This window comes from Oryx dammah, unplaced genomic scaffold, assembly GCF_014754425.2.
Source record: "Oryx dammah isolate SB20612 unplaced genomic scaffold, SCBI_Odam_1.1 HiC_scaffold_13, whole genome shotgun sequence".
Lineage (NCBI taxonomy): Eukaryota > Metazoa > Chordata > Mammalia > Artiodactyla > Bovidae > Oryx > Oryx dammah.
This window is the reverse complement of record NW_024070197.1, coordinates 2,377,426-2,399,924: the sequence shown is the minus strand read 5'-3', so window position 1 is coordinate 2,399,924 and position 22,499 is coordinate 2,377,426. Positions and strand designations below refer to the sequence as shown.

Genomic DNA, 22,499 nt, shown 5'->3' with positions numbered 1-22,499 from the left:
CATGTTTTCATCCTTTTAACCTATTTACACCACTGGATTAAGTGAATCTCATGAGGTTCACTTGTCGGGTCTTCCGTATTGTTAATCCAGTTTTACAATCGCTGCCACTTAATTGTATTTTTGCCATTTATATTTAATGTAATTACTGACAAGGTTGTATTTAGGCTTCAGTTCAGTTACTCAGTTGTGTCCAACTCTTTGTGACCCCATGGACCGCCAGGCCTCCCTGTCCATCACCAACTCCCGGAGCTTGCTCAAACTCATGTCCATCAAATCGGTGATGCCATCCAACCACCTCTTTCTCTGTCATCCCCTTCTCCTCCTGCCTTCAGTCTTTCCTAGCATCAGGGTCTTTTCCAATGAGTCAACTCTTTGCAAGAGGTGGCCAAAATACTGGAGTTTCAGCTTCAGCATCAGTCATTCCAATGAACACTCAGGACTGATCTCCTTTAGGATGGACTGGTTGGATCACCTCCTAGTCCAGGGGACTCTCAAGAGTCTTTTCCAACACCACAGTTCAAAAGCATCAATTCTTTGGCGCTCAGCTTTCTTCACAGTCCAACTCTCACATCCATACATGACCACTGGAAAAACCATAGCCTTCACTAGACAGACCTTAGTCAGCAAAGTAATGTCTCTGCTTTTGAATATGCTATCTAGGTTGGTCATAACTTTTCTTCCAAGCAGTAAGCGTCTTTTAATTTCATGGCTGCAGTCACCATCTGCAGTGATTTTGCAGCCCCCAAAAATAAAGTCTGACACTGTTTCCACTGTTTCCCCATCTATTTCCCATGAAGTGATGGGACCGGATGCCATGATCTTCGTTTTCTCAATGTTGAGCTTTAAGCCTACTTTTTCACTCTCTTCTTTCACTTTCATCAAGAGGCTTTTTAGTTCCTCTTCACTTTCTGCCATAAGGGTGGTGTCATCTGCATATCTGAGGTTATTGATATTTCTGCCAGCAATCTTGATTCCAGCTTGTGTTTCTTCCAGTCCAGTGTTTCTCATGATGTACTCTGCATATAAGTTAAATAAGCAGGGTGACAATACACAGCCTTGAGGTACTCCTTTCCCTATTTGGAACCAGTCTGTTGTTCCATGTCGAGTTCGAACTGTTGCTTCCTGGCCTGCGTACAGATTTCTCAAGAGGCAGGTCAGGTGGTCTGGTATTCCCATCTATTTCAGAATTTTCCACACTTTATTGTGATCCACACAGTCAAAGGCTTTGGCATAGTCAATAAAGCAGAAATAGATGTTTTTCTGGAACTCTCTTGCTTTTTCCATGATCCAGCAGATGTTGGCAATTTGATCTCTGGTTCCTCTGCCTTTTCTAAAACCAGTTTGAACATCTGGAAGTTCACGGTTCAGGTATTGCTAAAGCCTGGCTTGGAGAATTTTGAGCATTACTTTACTAGCATGTGAGATGAGTGCAATTGTACGGTAGTTTGAGCATTCTTTGGCATTGCCCTTCTCAGGGATTGGAATGAAAACTGACCTTTTCCAGTCCTGTAGCCACTGCTGAGTTTTCCAGATTTGCTGGCATATTGAGTGCAGCACTTTCACAGCATCATCTTTCAGGATTTGAAACAGCTCAACTGGAATTCCATCACCTCCACTAGCTTTGTTCAAGGTGATGCTTCCTAAGACCCACTTGACTTCACATTCCAGGATGTCTGGCTCTAGGTGAGTGATCACACCATTGTGATTATCTGGGTCGTGAAGATCTTTTTTGTAAAGTTCTGTGTATTCTTGCCACTTCTTCTTAATATATTCTACTTCTGTTAGGTCCCTACTATTTCTGTCCTTTATTGAGCCCATCTTTGCATGAAATGTTCCCTTGGTGTCTCTAATTTTCTTGAAGAGATCGCTAGTCTTTCCCATTCTATTGTTTTCCTCTCTTTCCACTGATCGCTGAGGACGACTTTCTTATCTCTTTGCTATTCTTTGGAACTCTGCATTGAAATGGGTATATCCTTCCTTTTCTCCTTTGCTTTTTGCTTCTCTTCTTTTCACAGCTATTTGTAAGGCCTCCTCAGACAGCCATTTTGCTTTATTGTGTTTCTTTTTCTTGAGGATGGTCTTGATCCCTGTCTCCTGTACAATGTCACAAACCTCTGTCCATAGTTCATCAGGCACTCTGTCTATCAGATCTAGTCCCTTAAATCTATTTCTCACTTCCACTGTATAATTGTAAGGGATTTTATTTATACCTGAATGGTCTAGTGGTTTTCCCCCACTTTCTTCAATTTAAGTCTGAATTTGGCAATAAGGAGTTCATGATCTGAGCCACAGTCAGCTCCTGGTCTTGTTTGTGCTGACTGTATAGAGCTTCTCCATCTTTGGCTGCAAAGAATATAATCAGTGATATCATTCTGATATCTGATTTGGGTGTTGGCCATCTGGTGATGTCCATGTGTAGAGTCTTCTCTTGTGCTACTGGAGAGGGTGTTTGCTATGACCAGTGCGTTCTCTTGGCAAAACTCTATTAGCCTTTGCCCTGCTTCATTCTGTACTCCAAGGCCAAATTTGCCTGTTACTCCAGGTGTTTCTTGACGTCCTGCTTTTGCATTCCAATCCCCTATAATGAAAAGGACATCTTTTGGGGGGTGTTAGTTCTAGAAGGTCTTGTAGGTCTTCATAGAACCGTTCAGCTTCTTAAGCATTATTGGTTGGGGTATAGACTTGGATTACCATGATATTGAATAGTTTGCCTTGGAAACGAACAGAAATCATTCTGTCGTTTTTGAGATTGCATCCAAGTACTGCATTTCGGACTCTTGTTGACTCTGATGGCTACTCCATTTCTTCTAAGAGATTCTTGCCTACAATAGTAGATATAATGGTCATCTGAGTTAAACTCACCCAGTCCAATAATCCATTTTAGTTCGTTGATTCCTAAAATGTCGACGTTCACTCTTGCCATCTCCTGTTTGACCGCTTCCAATTTGCCTTGATTCACGGACCTAACATTCCAGGTTCCTATGCAATATTGCTTTTTACAGTGGCGGACTTTGCTTCCCTCACCAGTCACATCCACAACTGGGTGTTATTTTTGCTTTGGCTCCATCTATTCATTCTTTCTGGAGTTATTTCTCCACTGATCTCCAGTAGCATATTTGGCACCTACCAACCTGAGGAGTTGATCTTTCAGTGTCCTATCTTTTTGCCTTTTCATACTGTTCAGGTTTAACCTTTTCTTATTTGTCTTTTCTTTGTCCCCTCTAGTGTTTACTCTTCAAGTTTCCCTTTCCTGTCTTCTTTTGGCTTTTTGGAATTTTTTTTTAATACTCTGTTATTATTCTAACTGTAAATCTTCACTTTTTTTTCAGTGGCAACTGTGGGCATTATATACACCTAATTCCACAGAATCCACACAGTTAATATTTTATCTCCTCAAGAGAAACATGGAAACCTTATCACATGGGTCCTTTCACCCTCCATCATGGTATAGATGTTATATGTATTCATCTATTATACATATATTAAAAACCCCACCAAACATTGTTATTTTTGCTTTCAACAGTCACATATACAGGAAATGAGAAAAATATGCTATTACATTTACCTAGATATTTACCACTTTTTATTCTTCCTTTATTGTTGAGTTTCCAAGTTTCCCTCGAGAATTATTTCCTTTCTGCCTGAAGAACTAGCCTTATCATTCCTTTAAAGAAGGTCTACAGGCAACACATTCTCAAGTGTTCTTTCCTCTTAGAATGACTATTTTGCTTTCATTCCTGAAGAATATACCCAGAAGAATTCCACGTTGGCTCTGCCCGTCTCTCAGGACGATCAGTCTTACACCATAGTGGCTTCTGATATGATATCTAAAATCATTCAAATCATTTTTCCTCTGTATGTAACCTGGTCCTTTTATCTGGATGCTTTCAATTTTTTCCCACTGATTCCATTTTGACTCTGATGTATGTGGACATGGTTTTAAAATTTTTTTCCCCACTGATCTGAATATAATTGTGATGTTTGGGCATCATTTTTGAAGGTTATCTGATGACCATGTTGGACGTGTAAATTTATGGCTTTCATCAAATCTGTAAAATGGTCAATATTTACTTCCTAAAAATTATTTTTCTTCATTGATATCATCCTCCTTTTGCTGGGCGATCAATGACTGTCTCAGAGATCCTGGGTCTGTGTTCATTTTTAAAAACCTTCTTTTTTGCCTCCGGCCTGTGTTCTTCCCATTTGACTAGAGAAAGAATTCATAGAATGAGATAAAAGGTTTTGCTCAGGGTGAGAAGGGGCACTGAGGAGGCAGCGATGACTCAGAGGTTTAGAAGAAGCGCAACGAGAAAAGATGGTGCTAAATTGTAGAAACAAGTAAGTCAGTGCAGAGGAAAAGCGAATGCACCATCCCAGGTCAGGAAGGAGGGCTGTGCTTTATGCTAAAGAATGGGGATGAGTACTCCAAGCGTCTCCCATGCGCCTCTCTCCTGGGGTCGTCCTATTTAGACTGCCCCACTGGCTCCTCCAGGCAACCGAGGCAAACGGGAGAAGCACCTTCAGTTCCTCGGCCTCCCGCACTTGCCACCCAACCACCAGGCCCACACCACTGTGCCCCTGGGGCCCTTCTGAACGAGGTCCCTGACCCGTCCCCAGACGTCCCGTCTGTGTTGTCCCATCAGCCTCCTTCCTGGTCCTCCAGTCCAGGCCCCGCCCCTTACTCCCGTTCATCTCTCACCACCTCCCAAAGGACTCTTCCGCCACCATATCAGGCCTGAGCCCGCGCCATTCAAAATCCTTTCAACAGTTTCCACCTTCAAAAACGTGGTCCAGATCACCTCCCTGTATTCCAGGCTGTGGCAGGTCAGCCCCATTAAACAGCTCTCCCTTCTAGACCAGACTCATCACACTTAACCACATAGCCCCCAGCACCCACGTACACAGACCTACTTAACAACTCTGTGCCTCCACAGACCGTCCCCTCAGCCAGTTTGAACAGGGCCCAGTCCCTTCCAACCTGCCGGACCAAGAAGCCTTCCTTTCTCATTCCAGTGTAAAATATGTGAAGTCGCTCAGTCGTGTCTGACTCTTTGCAACCCCATGGGCTGTGGCCCGCCAGGTGCCTCTGTCCAAGGGATTTTCCAGGCAAGAATACTGGAGTGGGTTGCCATTTCCTTCTCCAGGGGATCTTCCTGACCCAGGGGTCGAACCCGGGTCTCCCTTACTACAGGCAGACTTTACCGTCTGAGCTACCAGGGAAGCCCAGTGTAAATATATTTCGAGTTGTAGGTTCATGTAAGGTTTATCCATATGAACGACTTAAAACACTGGACGACACGCCATCCAGGAGCCAGATCAACGCTGGCGTTTTAGTGAATGGGGTTCATTATCAATAGAGCCCTCCTGCGTTACCCTCTCCACATGGTGGTAATCTTTCTAAACTAGAAATCAATTCATACTGTCTGCTGCTGAAAGCCTTCCCGCTGCTTTAAAGATAAAACCCAAAACGCTTACATGGCGCTCAAGACCCAGTGTGGCAACACCCCTGCCTTCGCCCTCATTGCTCTCAATTCTGAGAGCAGCTCCAGGTCTGTCTGGCTGGGGGGCCGCCGCTGCCCCTGAGCTAGTAGCTCCTGCGTGGTCATCCATCAGACACACCTCCCAGCCGGGACCCAGGCTTCATGACATCTATCTGTTAAAGATACTCAGGGTTCCGTTTTCTTCCAACTCCTAACAGTCTCACAAGAGTCAGCTGAATTGTTTGCCATGTAGATGTTTGTCCTGTCTGTTTTTATTCATCTGAGCCCCACGAGTCCTGGGAAGGAATTTGATGGTGTCACCAAGGAAACTCCAGGCTCTGTCACCATGGCAGAACACGGTCATTGCCCAACAAATACGGACAAACTGGACTCGCTGACAGAGGAAAGGAAGAACGTTTGCAGAAGCTCAGGAAAGGGAAGCTTCTTGCCCAAGATCACACAACCGCTGTGGGAGGCAGAGTGAGAACCGGGACAGGCACTCAGATGGCTCCGGGGCCTGCCCGGCTTCTTGCAGCCTTGCACTCTGGGACGTGAGGTCACACTCCGGATCAGACTTGGCACAAGGAGGAGGCAGACCAGGCAGGCAGAGTCGCGGGGGGTGGGGGTTGGTAAGTCTGATCTGGTCAGAAAGGCCCCAGAGACCACGGTTGCCTCAGCCCCACCCTTCAGGGAGAGCGGAGCAAGGCTCAGGAGGAACCCGAGACGCGCCCCACGGAGCCTGGACCTCCACGCCCAGTGCGTCTGTCCGTCCTGCGGGCTCTGAGGTCTCTGTAAGTCACCTGCTCTGCTGGGGACCATGAGAGGCAGCGCCACAACCCTGACCTTCACCGCCCTTCTCTGCCTCGGTGAGCTTCAGGGAAGGGTGGGGGTGGGAACCCCTCTCCTCCCACATCTGGTCCCTGAGAGGACCCAGGACGCAGGAGGCTCGGCAGGGACAGACTTTCTTGGGGGAGAGGGGACTGTCCTCAGCCTGGATCTGACCCCAGCCCTCAGGGCGCAGAGCAGAACTGGAGTGTCCAGGACGTGTGGTGCGGCTGGGCGCTCACAGGGAACTCTCTTCCAGGGCTGTGCTGGAGCCCGTGGAACCAGGGACAACCAGGTGAGCCCCCAGACCTCCTGCTTCCACCCACCACCCCTGGTCACTGGGGAGCACAGCAGGTCAGGGCTGCTGGTGGCCTATCTGGGGGGGGGCCTGGGTGACAGCTGGGGAGCCTGGGGGAGAAGGCGCCCTGACTCTTCGGGTCTGGTTCCTTTCCAGAGGTTCTCCCCAAAGCCACCATCTGGGCTGACCCAGGCATCATGGTCGCCCAGGGGAGCCCGGTGACCATCTGGTGTCAGGGGTCTCTGCTGGCGGATGTCTACCGTCTGTATAAAGACAGGAGCTCTGTATACCAGGACGTTAACGCCCCACAGGGCTCCAGAAACAAGGCCGGGTTCCACATTGCATCCTTGAGCGCAAGTGAGGCCGGGCAGTATCAGTGTGCCTATTACACTAGGCACGGCTGGTCAGAGCAGAGTGACCCCCTGGCCCTGGTGGTGACAGGTAAGAGGGAGGGGCAGGTCCCTCCAGGTCCCTCCCACCGTGGGAGCCTCCTCACGGGCAGAGGAGCACAGTGTGTGCTCAGGGAGCCCTGCCCTCCCAGCTCACACCGGGGGTCACTGGGCTGGAGGTCCCCCTTTAACACAGCCCCTCGCCCCCAGGAGTGTACAAGGCGCCCTTCCTGTCAGCCCATCCCAGCCCTGTGGTGGCCGCAGGAGGCAGCGTGTCCCTCACGTGCAGTTCACAGTATGCAGGGAGCACGCTGCGCCTGCTGAAGGAGGGAAGCGCTGACCCGCTCCGATACAGAACATTGAGGAACTATGGCAACCAGGGGCGGGAAAAGGCTGTGTTCTTTGTGGGCCCCGTGACCGCCTCCCACGGGGGGACCTACAGATGCTATGATGCTCCCAACTCCCAGCCCTATCTGTGGTCGCGCCCCAGTGACCCTCTGCATCTCCAGGTCACAGGTGAGGCCCCCAGGCCCCTCTATTTCCTAGACAGACCCCTGACCTAAGCCTGTGCCCAGAAGCCCTGGGGGAGACGGGGGCAGGAACACTGGGCTCCTGGGGCAGGATGCGGGCGGGAGCCTCGGGAGGGAGCAGGGCGAGCTCTCTCTGCAGCCCGGGGAGCAGGGCCGGGGTGCAGCCGCGTGCCTCTGTGCCCTGTCTGCAGGCCTGTCCAGGGCGCCCTCCCTCTCCGCCCAGCCCGGCTCGCTCGTGCTCCCCGGAGACAACCTGACCCTCCAGTGTCGGTCAGAGGCCGGCTTTGGCAGCTTCGCTCTGACCAAGGACAAGGGGCTCAGCCCTCCCTTCCATCTAGAAGGGCAGCAGAGCCCCGACTTCCCCCTGGGCCGCGTGAGCCGCGCCCACGGGGGCCGGTACAGATGCTACAGTGGACACAACCTCTCCTACGCGTGGTCGGCCCCCAGCGCCCCCCTGGACATCCTGATCGCGGGTGAGGCGCCCCTGTCTTGGCCCAGGTCCCGACTGTCTGCTCAGGGCGCTGGACCAGGGTCGGCCCTGGTGGTGAAGGGTCTGGGGAGAGGGTCCTGGTGCAGAGGCCCAGGTGGGGCAGAGGTCTAGTGGGGGCAGCGTGAAAACAGGAGTGAGAGGCATGGAGATTAAGGAGACACACACAGACGGGCCGAGAGGAGGTGGGAGGGCTCACAGGGAGGGCCCTGCTCAGGGTCCAGGGTGTGGGGAGGAGCTCTCTACTCATCACCCCCGTGCTCCCCCCCAGGAATGCACAGGAAACCCTCCCTCTCCGCCCGCCCGGGGGCCTCAGTGCCCCGGGGAGAGAACGTGACCCTGCAGTGTCGCTCTGAGGTCCAGTCAGACACCTTCCATCTGTCCAAGGAGGGGTCGCTCGCTGCTCCCCAGCACCTTCGTCTGCAGGACACGGCTCCACCCGTTCAGGCCAACTTCACCCTGCGTGCTGTGACCTCGGCCCACAGTGGTACCTACAGGTGCTACAGCTCACAGAGCACCGCCCCCCACCTGCTGTCGCTCCCCAGCGACCCCCTGGAGCTCCACGTCTCAGGTGAGGCCCAGCCCTGGTCCTCTGCGTCCTCCGGGTCAGGCCAGAGCCCTGCCCCAGGGGAGCTCTGGGCTGAGTGGGAGTGGGGGGGTCACAGAAGGCGGGGATCAACTCTGAACGGGCCAGAAAGAGCCAGAGGCCCCCCTTCCCTGCCCGTCCTCGCCCTCATCCCGGGCGTCCAGACCCGCTCCTGGTGATGGAGCAGAGCTACACAGGCCTCGGGGCCAACCACAGCACTCAAGGCCAGAGCCCCCGGTCCCCACCCTCCTCTGGTCTCCGGTCCTCGTGGCCCCTCGCCCAGAGAACAAGCACAGGAGAGGGGCTAGCAGAGCCCGCAGCCCCCAAGGGAGGGAGCAGACAGGCCCTGGCTCAGCTGGTGTCCCAGGGGACTGCGGGGCTCCCGGGAATGAGACGTGGATGAAGGGTGGGGGTCATGCAGAGGGGGATGCTGGGGCCCAGCTGGGGGAGGGGAGCAGGGCTGACAAGGGGAAGCAGGCTGCCGCTCATCTCCACCCTGACCCTTAGGAAGCTCCGGGAATCAGCTCCTCCCTGCCTTGGAATCAGGCTCGGGTGAGTCAGGCTCTCTGCGGGGCGGTGGGGGTGGGTCAGCTCTGTCACTTCCCGAGTTAATGGCCTCAGGACAGCCCCTTCTCACTGGCATCAGCCTCGACAGCAAGGACGGGGACGTGGCAACACTGGAGGGGACAGGGTCTGAGCTCTCCAGCCCCCCAAGGAGCTGCCCTGGTGCCAGGCAAAGAGCCGGGCGTGGGAGTCACACGGCTCCGCTGCTTCCAACCTTGGGACCTTGGGCCAGCCGTGCTCCAGGTCCCGAGGCCCACCCTCCACGCAGGGGCCCTCCCACCTCCTTCCTCAGCACGACAGCCCGCAGCACAGGGCCTGCTTGGGCCTCAGGAAGGCCAGAGCCTGCCCCACTGAGGGCGGGCGGACAGGGAGCCAGGCCTCTGCAGGGTGGGAGACGGATCCAGCGGGGCTGGCAGAGAGCTGGGCTTGATGCACCCGTCTCTCAACTGGTGTTCTGCCTGGAAGTGAAAGCATGAAAACAAAACCTAATTCTAAAAAGTATGAGGGAACCCACAGTCCTGGTTCCAGTCCCAGCTCTGCCCCCTCCAGGCTGGGCGACTTGGGGGCCCATGATCTCCCCCTCTGGGCCTCAGGCTCCTGTCTGTAAACGGGTGGGATGGGCTGGAGATGGACGCACAGACCCCAGCACGAGTGCTCACACAGCAGGTGCCAGTTAAGCGGCACCCCTGGCTCACTCGGGCATCTCTGGTGCCCCAGGCCTCACGTGGTACCTGAGTGTCCTCATCGGGGTCTCGGCGACCTTCGTCTTGCTGCTCCTCGTCCTCCTCTTTCTCTTCCTCCGACACCGGGGTCAGGACAGACGCAGGAAGTCAAGTGAGTAGGGAACGGGGTGACTTGGACCCCTGGCGGCGGCGGGCTTAGGGCGCCAGCCCAAGGGAAACCTAAGAAAGGGGTGAGGTCCGGTTAAAGCTGCTCTAGCATCTCCCGGTGAGAGATCTGGAGACTAAACGCGAGTGCACCCGTGAGCATTCTAGAGCATCCTTTGATGTTTCCAAACTTACACGCTGTGTGAGAATACATGCAAGTTTTGTATTTTATGGTTTAGAGCTCTCGCATTTTTAAAATAATTTTCGGATTTTGTTTATTGGCTGCTCTGGGTCTTGGCGGCTGCGCATGGGCTTTCTCTGGGTGCAGCGAGCCGGGGCTTCTCTTGCCGCAGCCCCAAGCTCCTGGGCTGCTGGGCTCTCGGGTTTCAGCAGTCGCACTCCCAGGCTCCAGAGCACAAGCTTAGTAGTTCTGGCTTAATTGCTCCATGGAATGTGGAATCCCCTCAGACCAGGGATCAAACACGTCCCCTGTGTTGGCTAGCGGATTCGTTACCACTGAGCCACCAGGGAGGCCCTTCTCTTGAATTCTTCGTGGAGGAGGGAAGGCACAATCATTTTTTCAGCCTGGAGACCCTTGCAGATCTTCCTATAACCCTAGAGAAGGGCTCTGGGGCTGGGGGGGTGGCAAGGGGCAGGGAGGTCTGGAGGCTGACTCCTGTCTTCCCACAGCGGCCGCAGCATCAGTGCTCGAGGACAGAGGCAAGCAGAAGAGGTGAGACCGACTCGCGTCCCACGGCCTGCCCAGGGCTCCCCCACCACCCCAACACTGCTCAGCCCGACCTCTCCCTCAGACTCGCACCCCACCGCCTGCCCAGGCTCCCTCCACCCCAACACTGCCCTCTCCTCCCCAGCTCCAGCCCAGCAGCTGACGCCCCGGAGGAGAGCTTGTACTGTAAGGGGAAGGAGGGCACTGTCCTGGGGGCCTGGGATCGGGTGGCAGTGGTTCTGGGCTTGGGAGGAGCGAGCTTGAGTCTGACACTGGGGGGCGGAGGCTCCGTCACCGAGCTGCTCTGGACATTTGCTGTGGGAGGTGTGAGGGGGTCTGAGCAGGTGCTGGGCCCCCTTGTCCTGTCCCCACCAGGTGACGTCATGGAAGACGCACGGCCAGAGCATGGCAGAGCACGGGACAGTCAGGTGAGACCCCCGTCTCCTCACTCACACATGGAGGGCAGAGGACACTGACTCCAAGGCCAGGTGGCTCCTCCCACGAGCACCTGCTCCTGGGCTGTCGTGCCCCACCTGGGCTCCTCTACCCAGCACGTTGAATGCTCAGGTTGAGCTGGCAGAGCTGAACAGTCTGTACTCCCCAAAACGGGCTACATGCAAGCCCTGGGCCTGGAGACAGGGCCGGGTTGGGGGGGGGGGGGCAGGCTTCTAACATCCGGAGAATTCTGAGATCCTTGCTCAGCCCTCAGTCCCCAGGCAGGTGAACTGTTCGCTGCAGTGAGGACCATATCCCGTGGCCGCCCTGGCGAGCCCCTAGCTCTCCTGAAGGGCACAGTGGGGCCTGACTGTCCCTCAGTGAGGGCGGCCACACCCAATTCCCATCTCCAGCCCCATCCTCCCCCGGCATCAAACTTCAACTTGCTTTACTTCCCTCCTTCCTGAGGGGTGAAGCTACAGGAACTGAAGGGCAGGGTTCAGAGACCACCCTTCACCCCTCTCTAAAGGAGTGCATCCTTATCTCTCAGGCCCCCAGCCTTCCCCATCTCACACCTGACCTCTCTCTACACCCCCCAAAGGCTGCCACACCTGAAGCCCCCCAGGACGTGACCTATGCCCAGCTGGACCACTCAGCTGTCAGACAGGGGGCGACTGCTCCCTCCAACCCGCAGTCAGGAGAGCGCCCAGCAGAGCCGACCGTGTATGCTGCTCTCGCCTTGCACTAGCCCAGGACGACCCAGACCCCACCTCCAGGGACCCCAGGAGCTGCCCCCACGGACACTCAGTTCAACCCCAGCCAGCCTGGAGTCCTGACACCAGCAGCTCTGGGACCTCCTGAAGGTAGGCTAGGCTATGAGCACTCTCCTGCACACTTCAGTGACTTGGCAAACCCTGAGCTATAAGCCGGAGACCGGCCGCTGAACTGGCAGCAGAGTCCCAAGCCCCCAGAGCAGGACTTGGGTGCCCCATGCCTGCAGCTGCTGGGGTTGCTCAATCCCCTATTTCTCATTTCCTGAGAACAAGCCCCTTCCTGCCCCAGGCAGCTCAACAGAGAAAAGGGAAGCCTGCCTCCCCTCCTGACCATGAAGTCTTCAGAACCCCCAAACACGGGGGGATGGGGTGGCGGCAGTTCCCCCTTCCTGTCTGGGAAATGACCCCTCACTGAGAACTGTCTTTGGCTGCTGGGTGTTCACTGGGAAGCACTGGCTTAGTTCCTCCAGCAGGGATTGACCGTGAAGCCGCATCACAGCAGTGCAAGGCAGGTCCTGGCTGAGAATCTCCCTCTAGTTTTGTCTTTGCCCGTACCGTGGGTCCCCTGGAAGGGTGATGGAGTGATGTGTAGACCTGTCAGTCAGGATACAGTACAGCCAGGCCTAAGGGGAACGAGGACCACCGTATAGCAGCAGCTCCACGGACGGGAACAAAGCTCACCCGGCTCCCGAGTGGAAAGCAGCTCGAGGCAGCGGCCCCCACTGCTGCTACCGAAGGGTGTGTGTCAGAGCAGGGAAGGAGACACAGCAGTAAAGACCAGTTCCACAGTGTGGATATCCTGCTTTATTATCTGAGGCACACGGGCCGCTGCGCCGGCCCTGGGCACTGCCCGGGCTCAGTCCTCCTCCTCGTCGTCGCCGGCTCCGGCCCCGCCCTGGCCCTTCTTGGCGTTCTTCCTCTTCACGCGGCCCGGGCGGCCCCCGCCGTACGGGGAGCGCAGGGAGAAGTCGATGTGCTTCTGGGAGTCCAGGCGCACAATGAAGGACGGGATGTTCACCACCTGCTTGCGGACCCTGGGGGGGCAGGCGGCGGGTGAGGGCCGGGCCGCAGCAGCACGCCCCTGTGTCCTGGACGCTCGCTCACCTCTCACGGAGGGCAGGAGAACTCAGGCCCAGAATGAACGTGGGGGGGGGGGGGCAACGCATTAGCACTGAGCTGCGTGCCTCTCCCTGAGCTTTAGTCTCCATCAGGGCTCCTCTCACTGTCTCTGAAGCCGCACCCCATGGTTTCATTTCAGACAAGCAGCATGAGAGGCTCCTGCCCGTGAGTCACGGGGGCTGCTGGGAGGCTAGGAGCCCGCTCACTCCACAGGCCCCGTGACCGGGGCCCTGTCTCCATAGGGTAAACTGAGCACCCAGACCCACCTGGCCCCTGCTCCTGACCACAGCAGCTGCCAGGAGCACGCACTGTGTGACCACATGGGCCCAGCCCACCCAAGTCAGCTGAGCTCCGGGGATGGCTCTGACGGGACTCCAAGAGCTGTTACCTGTCCAGCTCCCGGCACGCCTGCTGGAGCCTTCGCAAGGTGTACGGCCGCAGCCGCAGTGACCCTTGCGCAGGGCTCTGGGGGTGAGGCTGCCCCAGTCCCCCATGAGCTGTCTGTAGGGACCAACCTGTCCCCTTGAGGTGAGCTCACACCTTCACCACCTCCGAGGGCTGCACAGAAGACAGGGGGCGGGGCGCGGGGGGGAGGAGGTGCTCAGCGAGGGTGCCCCTTCAGGGGGCAGGGTAGGGAGGCTCCAGGAGCCGCGAGGCGGTACCTGATGTGACGCTGGCGGATGAGCACGCGGGCATGGTGGATGGACTTGGCCAGGCCCAGCTTGAAGACCTGGGTCTGCAGACGTCTCTCCAAGAAATCCTCTATCTTCAGGCCCAGGATATAATCCAGCTTCATCTTGCCCTCGTCCAGCACCCCAATACGGACGAGCCGCCGCAACAGGGCATTACCTGGTGAGGGGGCACAGAAGCCTGCCTCAGCCTTCTGGTTCAAATCCAGCACCTCCGCACCACGGTGGTGAGGCCCAGTAGGAAGGAAGAACTAGTTCTGATACAGGACTCGATGTACAAGCCACCGTGACTGCCAGGATCCTCACCACCCTGAGGCAGACGACAATCCACAGCTCGCCTGAACAGGGGAGAGGCCTCCAGAGCTCTCAGGAGAGTGCAGTCTGCACGCTGCTGCCCCCCCACAAGTCCTCCCTGAACATGCCAGAGTCCAAAAAGCCCTACCAATCAAATGTGCTCAAGCCACCTCCCGCATCTGACCCCGGAGCAGCACCAGTACCATCTGTCAGGCCTGGAAGAGACGCGGCACACGCTCCAGTTGAGTGCTTGTCATCCATTCTCTACTGAAACAACGGCGAGGATGACCTCAGTGCCTGGCAAAGTAAACCAGTGGGCGCCAGCTTCTCCCTGGCACCCGGCAACTCAAGCTTCAAGGGGCCTTGCCTGTGGGCATCCAAGCGCCACTCAAGAGAGCTCTGGGGTCGCTGCCGGCTTGCACTCCCGGGGCTGGTTATCATCACAGAGGATTATCATTTATTAGCACCTAAAAGCACCATTACCACCCACCCCCCGCCCCCAGACAAAGCCTGAAGGAAAGCTGGCTGACTCTGTGACAGCCTTCCTAGCAGACTAGCAGCCAAGGAGAATCTAAGTGGAGAAACATACTATGCCTTTTCCAACACCCCAGGTACTAATCTGCACTGAATAAATACTGAACACAAGTCAAGGATATTCTCCCATTTACAACTGCATAGAAATTTTAGTGAAAAGCCTGCACAATGAAAACTGCAAAACACTGATCAAAGAAACTAAAGACACAAATGGAATGAAATTCAGTGCTCATGGACCGGGACAGCAGTTAAAAAACGCCCATACTACCTATAGCAACATACAGATTGGAAGCAATCCCTGTAATAATTCCAATGCCATTTTTCACAGAAAAAGAACAAGCAATCCTAAAATCTTTATGGAACCAGAAAAGACCCTGAATAGCTAAAGCCAATCTTGAGGAAAAACAAAGCTGTAAAAAAGGCAAAAACAAAAAATAAACAGAAAAAAAAAAAAAACCCACAAAGTTGTATACATTAGTTATAGTAACCAAAACAGTACGACACTACTGGCGTAAAAACAAATCAAGGGAATAGAACAGAGATCAGAAATAAACCCACATATATAAATGGTCGATTAATTTACAACAAAGGAGCTAGGAATATACAATGGGGAAGAGTCTCTCAATAATGGTGTCTGGAAAACTGGACAGCCACATGCAAGAACAAGACTGAACCCCTATCTTCTCCTGTATACAAGTTAACTCAAAATCATGAATTCCCACAAGGTCCAGCGGTGAGGACTCGGCGACTGGTGATTTCACTGCAGTGGCCGGGGCTGCTCCCTGGGCTCAGTGGTAAAGAATATGCCTGCAGCACAGGAAATCCCTGTGTTGGGGGGGGTGGGGGGGGGATCCCAGGGAGAAGGAAATGGCAGCCTACTCTATTATTCCTGCCATGGAAATCCCATGGACAGAGGAGCCTGGCGGGCTATGGTCCATGGGGTCCACTGGGAGTTGGACATGACTTAGCGACTAAACAACTGGGAATGAAGATCCCTTAAGCTCTCCAGCAGGGGGAAAAAACAAACTCAAAATGGATTAAACACATGAATGTAAGACCTGAAACCATGAAACTCCTAGAAAACACAGGCAGTAACCTCCTTGACCTCAGTCTTAGAGATGATTTTTTGGATCTGATTATAAACTAAAGGTAACAAAAAGAAAAATCAACAAGTTGGACCACATCAAACTAAATAAAAAGCTTCTGCAGAGCATAACAAAATGAAAAACCACCTACGGAATGGGAGAAAATATTTATAAATCACATATCTAATAAAGGGTTAATACCCCAAATATATAATGAAATAATACAACAGCAAAAAAAAAAAAAACACTTCAATTAAAAAATGGGAAGATGATCTGATGTTACTGTGGAGATCATTTCACAATATACAAATATATCATTCTGTTCCATACTAATAATGTCAAATTATAAATTACACAATTTAAAAACTGAACATAATAATCAAATATTATTACAAAACATATCCAAAGGTAAACAAAAGTGAGTTTGGAATTATCTACCAGTTTGGACACTTCATGTCTTTTTGTATTTATATTAGAAAATAAACATCTGACAATAACTCAACCTGTATTACTTTGAAAACATATTTCACTTACTATTATTAACCCACCTACATCCTTTTTAATAGTGGGGAGGGCCATCAATACAGGAAAAATCTTACTGGATATGAAGACAAAAATAAAACTGATAAACTCGCAGCCTTCAGCAACAGGAATGTGTCCAACTACTGAAAACTGATAAATGGTTTTCATTTGGCCAAAAGAATTAACAATCAGAATCAGCCAAATCAAAGTTTGGTTAAAAAAAAAAAACCTGTATGCCAGTGGGCACCTCAATGGCCAAGGGGCCCTTGTCTCTATGGCATGAGACAAGCATCTACGTGCCTTAGTTTCTAATATGACGTGTTAGTCACTCAGTCGTGTCCAACTCTGCCAGGCCTCTCTGTCCACAGCATCCTCCAGGTAAGAACAGGCTGGAATGGGTTGCCATTCCTACTCCAGGGGATCTTCCTGACCCAGGGGTCAAACTCCCGCTAAGGTGTGAGTCTTAGGACACAAAGAGCTTACCGGTGCACTCCACTCAGGCCCTCCCAGGCATCAGCCCCCACCTCACACCAGGGCAGGGTAGAGAATCTGCCTGCAGCGCAGGAGAGCCAGGTGGGCCTTTTCCCTGTGCTGGTGTGAGGTGGGAGCTGATGCCTGGGAGGGCCTGAGTGGAATGCACTGGTAACTCTTCTTGTCAGATGAGACTCACACCTTAGCGGGAAAGGCTGGACCTCAAACAAGGCCAAGCTGCAGCAGTAAGCAAATGCCTCAGAGCTCCCAGGCTCCTCCTCTCCATCCCAGCAATCTAGCTTCACTCACTGTGGATTACCTGCTGTTGCCCTCCCCATGCAATGTCCCCCCTGGAAAACCAAGTAATCCCTGGACACCCGCTGCTCAACCCTGCCCTGTGCCATCTCTTTGTCACATGACTGGTTAGCACCTAAGTTTCTCTGTGATTAACTCTCCAGCAAGTTTCCCTGGGACCAGAACAAGCTGAGGTCTGTCCGCCAAACTCTGGGACAGAGTTCCACCCAATACCAACATCCACCAGGGAGATTCCTGAATTCTCACGAGTGTCAAAGGAGCTTCCGAACTAACAAAGGTTAAAAATGAGAACCTCTCACACCCTTGGAACTGGGATAGATCAAAGTGATTAATCTGTTAGTGTAACACCTCTCCAAACCTTTCTCAATCTCTACTATGGATGAGCACTCATGCTTAACACAAGTATAAGAGCACTTCCATCCTTAATCACGGTTTGGGAGAAAAATCAGACTAGCCACTCTAATTGAAAATAAAAAGCCAGCTGCCCAAGTTAGCCCAATCCCTCCTCACTTTCACTAGAATCAAGATTTCCCGGGGTCAGACCAAAAGCAGCATCAAGATAATACCTACAAAATGGCCAATTCTAGAGGTAACTAAAAACAAATTTTAGATACTGTGAGCAAACTTCCTGTTGTGTAAAGTTTATCCTAATAAAAGGTGTCACAAAAAACAGATACACCTACACCAAAAAAGAGAGTCACCTACAGCCAGAGTCCTTAGAATCACAAACTGTATATGAAGCTCTTCCACACTCAGGATACAATGTAGCACCAAGTCTACCGACTACTCTTACATTTAGGAACTGTTTCAACTTTTGGCATGTTACCTAACCATCATCTGGAAGCCTCCTTCAACTCCCACCCCTGAGCTGGCATGCACTCCAGTCCCACCTATTGCGGGAAGTCTCGGATCACTTGCTCATTCGAAGACCCTCATCAGTACCCCCGCCAGTCTACTTGTGCAAATGTACACCAAGAGCTTAGAAAAAGATATTCAGTGAGCCTTATCAAGTACCAGCTTTCTTAGTATTTTCACCATCTGACAACCTAACAGGTCCTACTAAAATATGAATGATATCGTTCCTTCCAAAAGCCCATCAACCTCACACCTTAAAGCAGACATTTAGACCTTAAGAGTCTAAAAGATGGCAGTTTGTCAAATACACCACACCATCATTTTTTTTCACCTTAAATCATACAGTATGATCTGTATTCCCTCTAAGATCACCTGGAACCGTTCTTTCCTGTGAAACCTACAGGTCCTCTGCTGTTCAGACCCTGAGTAAATGTCCTTCACCTAAAGAAGGCAAATATACACACTCAAGTTCCACCCTGGGTGGGACTTCTCAAATGTCACCGTCTAGCCCCCCTAGCAGGGAACAAGGACATAAGGAGCAATGCTGCTCCGGGAACTATGTAGAGATATAACCAGGTGCCCAATGCTTGGCACTGACAGTTCTAATCCACTGGAAACCGATTCTCAGGGTTTGAATAAAACAGACATAGATAAGAGAAAAGCTACGTACTCGGAGATTCAGACCTACTTCTCTACTCCATAACTCCTATTAAAGGCTGGATCCAATGTCTTGCTCCATGTCTTGCACAACCCTAGAAGGAAGAACACCAGCAGCTCTCCTGGGGGCTCACATACGCACCTTCGAACAGACGCCGCGGGTCTTTCTCATCCAGCGTCAGCAGCTCCCGGGCAGCCTTTCGGATCTTGGCCAGGGTGAATTTGACCCTCCAGACCTCACGTTTGTTCCGGAGCCCGTACTCGCCTGCAGAATGAGTGAGAAAGCTCAGTCCCATGGACCAGTGAAAAAGGATTAGTGATTTCGGGAGAGAGAAAAACAACAGACAATCCCGAAACTGGGTGAGGAGGGCGAACACACTGGAGAATTTTAACGAGCACGTGGGCGGCCTCACCCACGTGTCAGCTTCCCCAGCCCGGGAAACAGAAACCTAGCTTTAGCCACTCACCGATCAGCTTCAGCTCCTGGTCGAGGCGGGACTTCTCGAAGGGTCTCCGCGGGGTCACATAGGTTTTGCGACAAACCCAGCTCCGGGCGACCGGCATGCTGGCTCTGTTTGCCCGTCTGCGCCTGCGCGGGAAGGAGAGCGGCCCGTGAGGGCTCGGCGGCGCCTGCGCAGTCCCACAACTACGCCAAGAGCCTCCCGGCGCCTAGGGAAGATATCGCGAGAACCGTCCCCGAAGAGTTTTATAACCGACTATTCATTTCTACCACTTTCCAGTTACGCCCATTTCAGCTCCAACTGCTTTAGCGTACTCATTAAAGGTCGGATAGCCCGCAAGACTTTACGACCCACACCCAAAATACCGAACGCGGCCGCATGGCTCACCTGAAGGAACGCTCCGGAAACCAAGAAAGAAGAGCACACCCGCGCCGGCCGCGTTCTTATAGCAACGTCGCCCTCTTGTGACGTCAGCACGCAGAGCGCAAGTTTGCACCAATCAGAAAAGGTCTTGGCGGGCGGACAAAGCAGTCAAGAGGAGAGGTTGGGCTAGAGTGGCGTGCTAAACCGGGAGGACTCAAGAGGGGTTAATGCTCCGTCTGGTGCGACGTGAGGGCTCCTCTCCGCCCTCGGGTAGTGACTTAAGTCACCACTCAGCTAACGTCTGAGTCGCGGTATAAAGTTGTAGTAGTCACGGCCACCGCCGCTAGGCTTCAGCATGCTGCGTCTCTCTGAAAAGATCTCCAGAGGATTGGACCTATTCGAATTCAAAGCTCCTTCCAAGATGCTCTGTTATATTCATGAATAATTTTTTAAAAATAATTTTTCATATCAGAATGTCTACGCGAGGCACAGCCAGAAGCCAGTCTGCCCTTTTGAACCCTTCAACAGCCCCTCTCTCTGTTCGTGAAACTTTGATCCTAAGGGAGGAGAGGGAAAATAATAAGGTCGTTTCAGATTGCTGCTGTGAAGAAAATAAATTATTGGTAATGACTGAGCTTTCCTGATGACTCAGTGGTAAAGAATCCGCCTGCAGTGCGGGAGACCCGGGTTCGATCCCTGGGTTGGGAAGATCCCCTGGAGAAGGAAATGGCAATCCACTCTGGGACTATTGCCTGGAGAATCCCACGGACAGAGGAGCCTGGCAGGCTACAGTCCACGGGGTCGCAAAGGGTCGGACAGGATTAAGCGACTAAGCACATCTCTCAATGACGGAGGGAAAATGGTATTTCAGAAAGGATGGTCAGGGAAGCCTCCTTAAGAAGGTGACTGACGAAAACTCTGTGTCTGTGTGTGTGTGTGTGTACACGTAATGATTAAGACTGTGCCTCTTTGTGAAAGACAGCAGTTTATATCCTGAGGTTTTCTTTGGGTTTCCAGAACAGGGAAAATGTTCTGAAACCTCTTGCTATAAACCTGAAATATATATATCTCCTCTCAGACAGCCCCAGGATTATTGCCTCTAGTGCTTTTCTCTCTGGGATAATCCCACTCACACCAACGACTTTATCTTGGTTAGATAATATTTAACAAGCACTCTAAATCTCCTAGGCTTTGGGCTAAACACCTTACAGTTTTGGGTGTGGTTTTTTTTTTTTTGGTTGTTGTTGATGTTTTAATTCATGTGACCCATTATTTCTATCACTAAAAATAATAATAGGTGGCATTCTAGAATACTTAATTACTATGCATCAGGCCCCATTCAAAGAATTGTACCCATGTTAATTTACTTAATCCTGGGCTTCCCAGTGGCGCTAGTGGACAGAGAAGCCAGTCAGGCTACAGTGTGTGCATACTAAGTTGCTTCAATCGTGTCCAACTCTCTGCAACCCTGTGAACCGTAGCCCACCAGGCTCCTCTGTCCTTCAATCGTGTCCAACTAGACTCTGCAACCCCATGAACTGTAGCCAGCCAGGCTCCCCTGTCCTTCAATCGTGTCCAACTCTTTGCAACCCCCTGAACTGTAGCGCACCAGGCTCCTCTGTCCATGGGATTCCTCAGGCAAGATACTGAAGTAGGTTGCCATGCCCTCCTCCAGGGGATCTTCCCAGCCCAGGGATCAAACCCGCGATTCTTGTCCCTTGTATTTTCAGGCTGGTTCTTTGCCCCTAGTGCCACCTGGGAAGCCCTATAGTTCCCTGTGCTATCTAGTAAATTCTTGTTTTCTACCTGCTTTACATATTGTAGTGCGTATATATTAATCCCAAACTTATAATTTATCTTTCCTCCCCTCACTGTTCCCTTTGGTGACCATAAGTTTGTTTTCTATGTCTGTGAGTCTGTTTGTTTTATAAATAAGTTTATTTTTATCTATTTTTTTTTTAGATTCCACATAAAAGTGATTGCCATATACTTGTCATTGCCTTACTTCATTTAGTTATCATTACCTATGATAATCTCTAGGTCCACCCATTTTGCTGCAAATGGCAAGATTTCATTCTTTTTTATGGCTGAGTAATATTCCATTGCATATATGTACCAAATCTTCTTTATCCATTCATCTGTTGATGGACACTTAGGTTGCTTCCATGTCTTGGTTATTGTAAATAGTGCTGCAAGCATCTTTTCAAAGTATGGTTTTCTCAGTATACATGCCCAGGAGTGTGACCGCTGGGTCATTTGGTAGTTCTGTTTTTAGTTTTTTAAGGAACCTCCATACTGTTCTCCCTAGTGGCTGTACCAATTTATATTGCCACCAATAGTGTAAGAGGGTTCCCTCTTCTCCACACCCTCTCCAGCATTTATTACCTGCTGGGGCCTTGAGTTCTGTCCCTGGTCGGGAACTAGATCCCACATGCCACAACCAAGACCTGGTGCAGCCAAATAAATAGATAAAAATTTTTTTAAAAATCAGTTTCTTAAATATTGGAGGTTGGTACTGGTAATGTTCTAGTAATTTCTTAAGCAGAAAGGCAGCTCTGCAAATTGTTTTACAAGTGCATATTTCATACGTATGTGTTTTAGCTTTTGTAAAAAATTGTGGAATAGAGCATACATATAAAGGAGGATCTAGAAATGTACGGTATAAAAAGTAATTCTCCCAACATCTGAATAAACAGCACCCAATCCAAGAGCAAGACCACCCCCGATATTCCCTCCCTACTCCTCAAAACTGCAACAGTTTCCTCCTTTTTTACACAAGTTATTTTTTGTTTATGCCTTTGTATGCATCTGAAATGCCTTAAAGAAAGCTTTTCCAAAGTAAGTGTAGTGCAGTGGAAGAGCTCGGACTTCAGAGTCAGAAAGACCAGGTTTTAAACCCCAGCTCAGATGGTCAAGAATCTGCCTGCAGTGCAGGAGACCTGGATTTGATTCCTGGGTCCAGAAAATCCCCTGCAGAGGAAAATGGCTGCCCGCTCCAGTATTCTTGCCTGGGGAATCCCATGGACAGAGGAGCCTGCGTTTAGTTGCTCAGTCGTGTCCAACTCTTGTGTGACCCCATGGACTATAGCCCGTCAGGTTCTTCTGTCCATGGAGATTCTCCAGGCAGGAATAATGGAGTGGGTTGCCATGCCCTCCTCCAGGGGATCTTCCCAACCCAGGGATTGAACCCAGGTCTCCCACATTGGAGGCATA

At 51.7% G+C, this 22,499-nt stretch overlaps 2 protein-coding genes across 4 annotated transcripts; one reads left to right on the top strand and one right to left on the bottom strand.

Annotated features, from left to right (window-relative positions):
* The first annotated feature begins 5,264 nt into the window (after window positions 1–5,264).
* On the top strand, window positions 5,265–12,712 carry LOC120871860 (leukocyte immunoglobulin-like receptor subfamily B member 3). 3 transcript variants are annotated; one of them, XM_040251846.1, is made up of 12 exons: window positions 5,593–6,346; window positions 6,565–6,600; window positions 6,760–7,044; window positions 7,203–7,508; window positions 7,714–7,995; window positions 8,281–8,580; window positions 9,103–9,147; window positions 9,877–9,993; window positions 10,677–10,719; window positions 10,859–10,899; window positions 11,089–11,141; window positions 11,750–12,712. In XM_040251846.1, exons 1-12 carry the CDS (start codon window positions 6,298–6,300, stop codon window positions 11,894–11,896), a joined length of 1,704 nt encoding a protein of 567 aa, XP_040107780.1. In that variant the 5' UTR covers window positions 5,593–6,297; the 3' UTR covers window positions 11,897–12,712. The 3 variants fall into 3 exon arrangements, with proteins under 3 accessions (XP_040107781.1, XP_040107779.1, XP_040107780.1); XM_040251845.1 differs by having other exon boundaries at window positions 5,266–6,346; window positions 10,859–11,141; XM_040251847.1 differs by lacking the exons at window positions 10,859–10,899; window positions 11,750–12,712 and having other exon boundaries at window positions 5,265–6,346; window positions 11,089–11,139.
* RPS9 (ribosomal protein S9) lies at window positions 12,703–19,335 on the bottom strand. Its single transcript, XM_040251861.1, has 4 exons — window positions 18,930–19,335; window positions 18,605–18,727; window positions 13,703–13,889; window positions 12,703–12,955 (listed from the first exon to the last, which is right to left on the bottom strand). Exons 1-4 carry the CDS (start codon window positions 19,024–19,026, stop codon window positions 12,778–12,780), a joined length of 585 nt encoding a protein of 194 aa, XP_040107795.1. The 5' UTR covers window positions 19,027–19,335; the 3' UTR covers window positions 12,703–12,777.
* Window positions 19,336–22,499: the final 3,164 nt, after the last annotated feature.

Excerpts from the sequence above, each read along its gene's own strand:
- LOC120871860 (XM_040251845.1), top strand. The coding sequence starts at position 6,298 with ATGAGAGGCAGCGCCACAACCCTGACCTTCACCGCCCTTCTCTGCCTC. Across the intron at positions 9,148-9,876 it reads TGCCTTGGAATCAGGCTCGG|GCCTCACGTGGTACCTGAGT; the intron begins GTGAGTCAGGCT and ends CTGGTGCCCCAG. Across the intron at positions 10,720-10,858 it reads GACAGAGGCAAGCAGAAGAG|CTCCAGCCCAGCAGCTGACG; the intron begins GTGAGACCGACT and ends TCTCCTCCCCAG.
- RPS9 (XM_040251861.1), bottom strand. The coding sequence starts at position 19,026 with ATGCCGGTCGCCCGGAGCTGGGTTTGTCGCAAAACCTATGTGACCCCG. Across the intron at positions 18,728-18,929 it reads CCAGGAGCTGAAGCTGATCG|GCGAGTACGGGCTCCGGAAC; the intron begins GTGAGTGGCTAA and ends CTCATTCTGCAG. Across the intron at positions 13,890-18,604 it reads CCCGCGGCGTCTGTTCGAAG|GTAATGCCCTGTTGCGGCGG; the intron begins GTGCGTATGTGA and ends CCCCCTCACCAG.